The 8,883-nt window shown below is 45.6% G+C and overlaps 1 protein-coding gene across 1 annotated transcript in view; it reads left to right on the forward strand.

Moving 5' to 3' along the window:
• Positions 1-8,883, forward strand: part of PLA2G4A (phospholipase A2 group IVA) — a 61,126-nt gene that overhangs the window by 28,118 nt on the left and 24,125 nt on the right. Inside the window, exon 7 of the mRNA XM_029964021.1 lies at positions 5,999-6,135. Within this exon, the coding sequence (XP_029819881.1) occupies positions 5,999-6,135 (137 nt within the window). The remainder of the gene's footprint in view (positions 1-5,998; positions 6,136-8,883) is intronic.

The raw sequence follows: 8,883 nt of genomic DNA on the forward strand, positions 1-8,883 counted from the left end.
TGTTGTATACTTTTGAACTGCCAACTCTGTCTTGCTTTGTAAAATGGTGCTTGTGTGAGCTTTCGGAGGAAGATGAAAGAATTTAACAAGTATTGGACATATTTTATTTGTAGTGAGATAAATTGTATTGTGAAGGAACATTTTCAAGGTTTCTTAATTTTCACTTCAGTTATTTTTATCTAATTTTATTTATTTAACACATCCAGATCTTACCAGAGTAGGTATTTGTCAATGTGACACTGGTCTATTCTATAGCAGAATAGTCCCTTTCTCAGAAGGGATGTGGATATTCTGCCAGGATCCAGTTAGAACTGGAGTGATACTTGGGGCCTCAGGTGATGTGTGTGAATTACTGTAAAGGCCAACTAAGATTTCATGTTCTTTTTGTCCTCTTCTTCCCTTGGTATCCCTCACTGCCTCAAATACTGAAGTTTTATCAGTTAAATTGCATCTTCCCAGACAGTAATTGTAGGTTTATCAACCCCAGGAAGGACTGAGGCAGTGGGATCCTCCCATTTTTCAAATGCCAAGCCTGTATTTCTAAGCTGACTTGTCAGAATTTTTAACTGCTTCTAGCAATGAAAAAACCTCTTTTTGTTCAAATTAAACTGTAGTTTTACTTTTATTGCTACAGGTAGAAGATAGCAGGAGGATTTATAGGATGTTTGGAGTCTTAACATGAAGTCAGGGAACATGTTGAGTAGTCTTAGCTGTCTGTGAGTCTCGATGAATCTTAAACAAGTCACTTATTCAAAGTCCACCCAGGTTGCTTCCTCAGTGAGTAGCTCCATGTGTGCCTTGCAGGGATGCTGAGCAACTTCAGTACCTCTCAATTAATTAGACAGCCCTGGATGGGGAAGTGACTACTTCCAGATTTCCTTCCTTAATCCTGAGGCACATTCTGCAAACACAGAGGAGGAGATTTCTTGTACCTGTGTTATTGCTCAGTTTATTTTTCTTTTTTCTTGCTTTGAGCAGTTTTCTAAAGATACTGTAATCATTTAAAGAAATCATACAGTTCTCTGTGGCTGGATTTGCAGAACAATTTTTTAATAATCATTTCTATGCCCTATGGCATTTTTTTCTACCACAGGCATTCAGACTTTGTGCACTGTGTTTCCAGGGTATTTGGATAAAAACATCTGCATCACTCATTCCCAAAATGAGATTTAATATGGCTCAGCTTTTTTGCTCCATTACTGGAAGATAAGATTGAGATGCCTTTTTCAGGGCTTGCTTTTCTTAAAACATAAGTTGTTTCCCAATCCTTGCCATTTTGCTGCCCAGTTTGGTGGTGGAGCAGTCAGCACCTGAGATGAGGTGCCTGTTGATTGAAGGGGAGCTGTACAAGGGCCTGGAGTGATAAAGCTGAAGGAGGGCAGGGTTAGATGGGAGATTGGGAAGGAATTCTTGGCTGGGAGGGTGGAGAGGCCCTGGCACAGGTTGCCCAGAGAAGCTGTGGCTGCCCCTGGATCCCTGGAAGTGTCCAAGGCCAGGCTGGATGGGGCTTGGAGCAACCTGGGCTGGTGGAAGGTGTTCCTGCCCATGGCAGGGGGTAGCACTGGATGAGCTTTCAGGTCCCTCTCAACCCAAACCATTCCATGATTTGATGTTCCTGTGTGTGGTGCTCAGCCAGTCCACACAGTACATTGTCCCCTGGACCCCAAAACAGTGCAGATGTCTTGACAAAACATTTAGTGTTGTTAAAACGTTCGGTGGAATGTGTTTGGAGGATATCTGAGCTGCTTTGCTCAGAATTGGTTGTGTCCCTCAGCACTGTGCTGTGCAGAGCAGCTGTAGGAAACGGTGGTTCTGGTGGTTCCCAAATGGGCACAGCCAAGGAGAATGGGGGGTGGTGGTGTGGCCAGGGACTAGAGCATTGGGCTTTTGTCTCCAAGACTTTTGGATTCAATTCCCTTTTTTGCTGTTGACTCATGGCATCACTTTCACATGAGTCACTTACCCTTTTGGTTGGAATTTACTGATGTGCTGGAATGGGTTTAGTACCTCTGCCCCAGTTTCACTGGTTCTGTACAAAGGACTTGGGGTTCAGGGCATGTCTGTGGAGGAGTGTGGGTGCCTTGGTATCCTCTCTTTTCTCCCTTCTTCAGTTGTGAGGTAGCTTCTTGGTTCTTTGCCCTGTGTGCTCTGGCTGCAGCCACTTCCCCCTGCCTCTGCCCTCTTTGTCCTAGAGGGCAACTTGTAGGATTGGTGTATTTGATTTCAAATTTTACCATTTCATGCCCTTAAACATGTTGGAAACTGAATTGGAGCTAAAAAGCTGCCTTAAGAAACCTGCCTGTTTCCTCTGCAAAGCAGGAAAGAACTCTGAACCTTCATCACTTGACTTATTCTGTAAGTGAACTTTATTCAGTGGGCTGAAATAAATGAATTAAACGTGCAGGAGATGCTTCTCTTCAGTTAGTTGTTTTCCTCAATTAAAAGTTTTATTTACTGTGCAAAGCCCAGGGTACTGGGGGGGCTCAGCCTGGAGAAAAGGAGGCTCAGGGGGGACTGAGCTCTGCAACCCCCTGACAGGAGGGGGGAGCCGGGGGGGGGGTCGGGCTCTGCTCCCAGGGAACAAGGGACAGGAGGAGAGGGAACGGCCTCCAGCTGTGCCAGGGGAGGCTCAGGTGGGACAGGAGGAGGAATTTCCTCCTGGAAAGGGTGGTCAGACCTTGGCAGGGGCTGCCCAGGGAGGTTTGGAGTACCCAGCCCTGGAAGTGTTCAAAAACCATGTGGCACTTGAGGACATGGTTTGGTGGTGAACGTGGTCTTTTCCTGCCTTAACAATTCTGTGATGGTTCTTTGATCCGTGTCCACCCTCCCCGTTGCAGGGCTCTGTGGTGCCCAGGGTTCCTCTGGATCCAGCTTACAGGAAGTGTTTGCAGTCAGGATGTTGGTGACTCTCCTCACTCACCGTTCATTGCTCATCTCCATAACGGATTTCTCTGCATCCTGAACAACACTCAGACTTTCCTTTGTGCCTGTGCCTCTTCACCCACGAGCAGAGTGGTGGAGCAGTGGTGCTTTGGAAGTGCTCTTACATGGGTTTTCCAGGCTTGCACCTGCAAACCAACATCTCCATCCTGTTGGGATGTGTCTGGTCAGGTTGAGTGGGCAGTGGTTGGTTGTAAAGAGCTTTCAGAGCCTAAGGTACATTATTAAAAGTGTGGTTACTGACTCTGCTCCTCTGTTCAAAGCAGCTGCTCCACTATTGGGGTGTTGGCTTAACAAAACAGGCACATCCTAAATCCTTACCTGTGCTTTGTCATTTTTTGGATAGATATCTATCTCTCTGTTCATGATGAGTGCTGGTGCCAAGGAATACCTGTGGTTTCTATTACTAACACTTATGAGGGTGATCAAATAATATTACTGCATCAAGAATAAGCAGTTTTGGGGGACTGGAAGCCTCTCAACTTCCTTAGTTGTTGTTCATGGTCACGTCCTTGTGACAGTGCGTTGTCAGTCCCCAGGGAGTGTCATGGCTTGGAGTGTGGAGTCTGGAGAAAGGAGCAGAACTCAGGAGTCACGTGGATCTTTTCTTATAACTAATCCCATCTATTGGCACCTTAAATTGCCTTTCGGGGAGATTTTTGACAGATTACCAGTTTGATCAGATAGGGCCTTTCTGCCCAGCTGTGCCATTCTTTTAATGCTTAGTAACCACCAAGAGGTTGTTGCTTTATTACCACTGAAGAGTGGAAAATTCTTCTGGGTTTTGGAAACTGGGAACCAGATGGGCCCTTTGCTCAGGCCAAAACACGTGATAGTGGTAGCAAGTGAATTTTTGTCCGATTTTGCTTCTTTTTAGATACTTGGGGAAACTGTGCAGTGGAAGGGAACAGCCTTGCAGTCAGGCTGGGAAGTAAGAAGGAAAGAAGTAGAAAATAAACCCCTGTAGATACATTTTTAATATGGTGTCACCATGTCTGCTTGTCTCTCTCTCCTGGTAGTTGAGGAGTTGTACAAATCCACATAAATTCCTGTTACCTCTCTGGTAGTTTTTTGCAAGGTAGTGGTAAATTTGAGACTGTCTTCATGCTATGTAGTAATATCAGATGTTTTTATTACAAAATGTCGTTTTAAACTCCTGGCCAAAATAATATTTGTCTCTCTTCTGTTTCTGATTAGTAACTTTCACTGCTTTTGGCTCTGTCACAAAGATATGAATTGGGTTAAAGCTGGTGTTAGAATTGCTTTAAAAGTGTTTGTGATCTTGTAATCAGATAGTTTATTTAATAACTAAATTTAATATCTTCTCTATTTTGGATTATGGATAAGGAGGACAGACATTCTAAAGAAATTCTGACTATGTTTTGGTTTAGAAATCTTGCTACAAGTGGTGACTTCTTCAAATAAATTCTAATTCTTCAGATACCAGGCAATTAAAGTTGTAAGTAAAAGGGCATTGTGGGGGCTACAACTTACTGATGCTGAGACCTGATGTGATTAGTCACTCAATTTGTAGGTAGTATTTTCAGGTCTGAAGCAGTGCCACAAATCTGTACAAGTGAACTGAACTTGAAATTCTATATGTTTTGGCAGCAGACAGGAAGCTGAGGAGGGTCAGAATGACAGTATTTGACTCTCACCATGTATTTTACTCCTTGACCAGAAGAATCAGACATTACTTCTGTGTGCCTGTAAGGAACCTGAATAGGAGGAGTCTGCACAGGGGGATTTCCCCCTTTCAGCAGGGGATTAAAATCCCTCTTGTGAGGACCACAGGCAGATCAGGAGACAACTTCTGGTTTTCAGAGAAAACCATTTCATCCCACAGTCTGAATCTGACTGGCACAAATCCCTCGTGATATTTTCTTTCTGACCACCACCCAGATATTCCCCAGAAGAAGTGTCTCTGGTTGCATCCTGATGTCTGAAATCTTCCTCATTAAATTAGGCAAGTCTCTTCATGAAGGTGTTCTTCACTTTGGTCAGGTGGATTCTTTATTTTCCCATGGACCACCTCCATCAGCAAACTAGGCTTTGTGGTCAGGAAGCCCAGGGTCTCACTGGTGTCACCACTTGAGCCTGACAGCATCTGCTTGAGCTGTTGCTCTTCCAGAGTAGAAAGACCAAGACCTCAGGCTGCAGCCTTGGGCACCTGTGCCCCTCCTTCTTTCTCCAAGAGGGGCAAAGCCCCTCTCATCTGCTCAGGATCTCCCCTGCTTGTGTTTGCACCTCCTGAGTGCTGCTGGTGCAAGATAGGGAGGGGGCTGGAAGGAAGTCTGCTCTGCCCCTCTCGGTCTTGTCCATCTTGGCAGAACCTTTCATGCTGCTGGCTGGTTCCTGGCTCCCCTTGCTCAGGATCAGCAGAGCTTTCATCCCCTACTTCAGTCCAAGAGTGCTCCTGTCATCCAGCAATTTGGGAAGAAGAAGGGGCTGTTAGTTAATGACATACAGATTCATGGCGTGGCCTCCCATCGGGGACTGGGTGCACTTCTGGGTGCCACAGTGTAGGAAAGATCTCAAGGTGTTGGGGAGTGTCCAACAAAGGGACATGGGGATGGTGAAGGGTCTGGAGGGGCCATAGGAGGAGCAGATGAGGGCACTTGGCTTCTTCAGCTGGAGAAGAAGAGACTGAGGGCAGAGCTCACCAGGGTCTGCAGCTCCTCCCGAGGGGCAACTCCAATCCCTGCTCTGGGTGAGCAGGGACAGGACCCAGGGAATGGCTGGAGCTGTGTCAGGACAGAGGTTGGATCTCAGGAAAAGGTTCTTCCCCAGAAGGTGGTTGAGCACTGCTCAGGCTCCCCAGGGCAGTGGGCACAGCCCCAAGGCTGCCAGAGCTCCAGGAGGGTTTGGACAACACTCTGAGGGACAGGGTGGGATTGTTGGGGTGTCTGTGCAGGGCCAGGAGTGGGACTGGATGATCCCTGTGGGTCCCTTCCAGCTCAGGACATTCTGTGATTCGGTGGCATATAATGTTTATTTACCACTTGTAAGTGTTTATAGGAGCTGCTATGGTGATACCCTGTTCCTCTCCTCTCTGCAGGTCCCAGTCATAGCAATCCTGGGCTCAGGAGGTGGATTTCGTGCCATGGTGGGGTTTGCTGGAGTCATGAAAGCACTTTATGAATCTGGAGTTTTGGACTGTGCCACTTACATTGCTGGGCTCTCTGGATCCACCTGGTAAGGACTCTGTCTTTTGGTTTGCTTCGGGTTTTCTTCAGGAGGTTCAAGAATGAATTTTCATGAGGGTTGACTTATTTCTGTGGTTAAAATCAACAGCAAATTCTAAACATGCACTGTCAGTGTGGAAAAGAGAGAGAGACCACTCTTTTGCAGCAGAGTGGGGCAGTACTCTCTGTCACTGACAGAGAGTAGGTTTAGATTGGGTGTTGGAAAGGAGTTCTAGTCTGTGAGGGTGGTGAGGCCCTGGCACAGGTTGCCCAGAGAAGCTGTGGCTGCCCCTGGATCCCTGGAAGTGTCCAAAGCCAGGTTGGATGGGGCTTGGAGCAACCTGTGCTGGTGGAAGGTGTCCCTGGCCATGGCAGGGGGATGATCTTTGAAGTCCTTTCCAACTCAAACCAGTCTGGGATTCTCTGAAGTGTGGAGGTGTTTCAGAATGCCTTGAAGGGTGAGGACATCTCAGGATCCAGGTGATCTTCCTAAGAGCTTTGAGAGCAACAATGGATGGAAAGAGGTGCCACACATACACACCCTCATTTCTGTGTCAGCCCCCAATACTGCATGTACCAGGACTGTGTAACTGATTCATTCATCTCCATAACCAAAATATTAGGAATTCAAGCTGTCCGAACAAACCCAAAGTATATTTTGTGTGTTGTTTTATTTTCCTGATGAAATGTGGAAAAAAAAATCCCTTATGATTTGAAGCTGATGACTCAGTCAATCCAACATGGGTTGTATACTTCGGGAGGGCTTTTCAGAGCTTCTCTGATAGGTCTTTTGCTCCATTTCAGACCCAATAGTCCCCTTCTTAGTGGATTTACTGGGAATGCCTAGGATATGACTGCCATGCTTCAGAGCATCCCACTATGGATTGCCTTGTCTCACTCCCATTGCCACTGTTTAATTTAGAAATTACATTGGTTTTTAGTCAGATGGGAGTGAAGATCTTCCCAGATGCCTCGATCAGGCTGCCCTAATGAGGCAGGTATGATGTCCCTGTGTCTGACTCATGGAGTGCTGCAGCCCAGTTACAGGAATAACATCCACAGGAGAAGATGAGAGTGATGTCAGTGTGTGAAAGGGGCCTGCAGGCAGCAAAATGCTTTGAACCCCAGAATCCTGTCTGCCTCAACCACTAATGACTGAGAAGGTTTCTCTTCTCCCTGCCCAGTGCTATGAACCTGTTGCCTTTCACCTTCTTGGCTCTTACAAAAACGATCCCAAATTACACTTATTACAAAGCATCTTATTACAAACATTGAAACTATTTGTTTGGACGTTTCTGAGCTGAAATGATGTAACATATTTTAAAGGTGTGTCGTTTTCATCAGCCAAAAACATCTGACAAATTCAGTTTCAACTCCTTACCATCACGCTTTGTTCATTCGGTGAAAAATGGCAGACTTCTTTTAGACTAGCTGTAAAATTTGGTTTTAATGCCAATGGACCAATTTGCAGTAGAGGATTTTGCATCCTAAGAAAATTTTGAACTTTTTAAGGCAAAAATATGTGTCAAACGTGTCCCAAATGTCACAAAACGGGATTTTATTGTAACTGGACCAGTTGGAAAACTGGAGCTGCATCTCAATCTGATTTAGGGCCACCTAGTACAAGAAAGGTATTGAAAAACTGGATTAATTCCATTAGAGTACCACTGAGGCAATTAGGGGACTGGAGCATGTGAGGAAGTGGGGCAGCTGGATTAAAGGCAAAGGTAGTGGTGGGGGGAGATCTCACTGTTCAGCTTCCTGATGAGCTGTAAAGAAGAGAAACTCTTTTTGGAGACACAGAGAAAGGACAAGGAGTAATTTGATGAACATTAGGAAATCCATTTTGCAGTGAGAGTGTCCAAGCACTGGAATGTGTTGACCCATCCTGACTTGACTAGGCTGGGTTTGGTGTCAGCCTCTCTCTGTCTGACTCAGGGGATGCTCATACAAGAGCAGAACTTGACTGAACAGAACCCTGAGCAACCTGAGCTGACTTAAATTGGCTCTGGATTGAGCAGGAGGTTGGAGTAGAGACCTCGAGGGTCCTGCCAGTCTAAATTGTAAGGTTATGTGACTGTGTCTTTTCTTTGAGAGGAAGAGACTTTTTTGTTGGAGTAGCCTAGTGTAAGTGAGCAGGGAATCTGCCTGGGATGAGTTTTATCCCCTGGTTTAACGCTAAGGAAGCACCTGAATTTTGGTTCCACACATCTTAACCTCAAGAGTTACTAATTTCTTTGAAACAGATAATGACCAGTCCTGTTCCTTGTGTGGGTTTTTTTGTCAGTTATTTTCCACTCTTTGGAGGTTGCTTCCCCAATTCCAGACTAGATGGAAGCTTTCAGAATGCCAGGAGGTCTTGAAATGCCAGGAGTGTCTATGAACTAGAGTAACTTTCTCATTTGGATTGGACCATAAAAGGTTGGCATCCCTGAATCTGGGTTTTCTGTCACTAGTGGTGGGGGCAGATTTATCACTGTCCATTGAGAGGCCTGGATGTACTTTGTTCAGAGTTGTGAAAAGCATAAGACATCATTTGGCTGGATGAAGAGCAATGGAGTGTGAGAAACATGGAGTGTGTTTGTAGGGAAGGGTTTGTAGTCCACACTCTGAACAGACGTCAGCTCTGAGGTCTCTTTTTGGGAAAACCCAGTTGTGGAGACGTAGCTGATCTAATGTAAACCTATAAAATCTGTGTTAAAATAGATTATCTGAACTGCTTCAGTCAGAAACAGATATTGGAAACTGTTGGATTTGA

The sequence above is a fragment of the Manacus vitellinus genome, unplaced genomic scaffold, assembly GCF_001715985.3.
Source record: "Manacus vitellinus isolate BGI_N305 unplaced genomic scaffold, ASM171598v3 scaffold_68_pilon, whole genome shotgun sequence".
In the NCBI taxonomy this organism is placed as follows: Eukaryota; Metazoa; Chordata; class Aves; order Passeriformes; family Pipridae; genus Manacus; species Manacus vitellinus.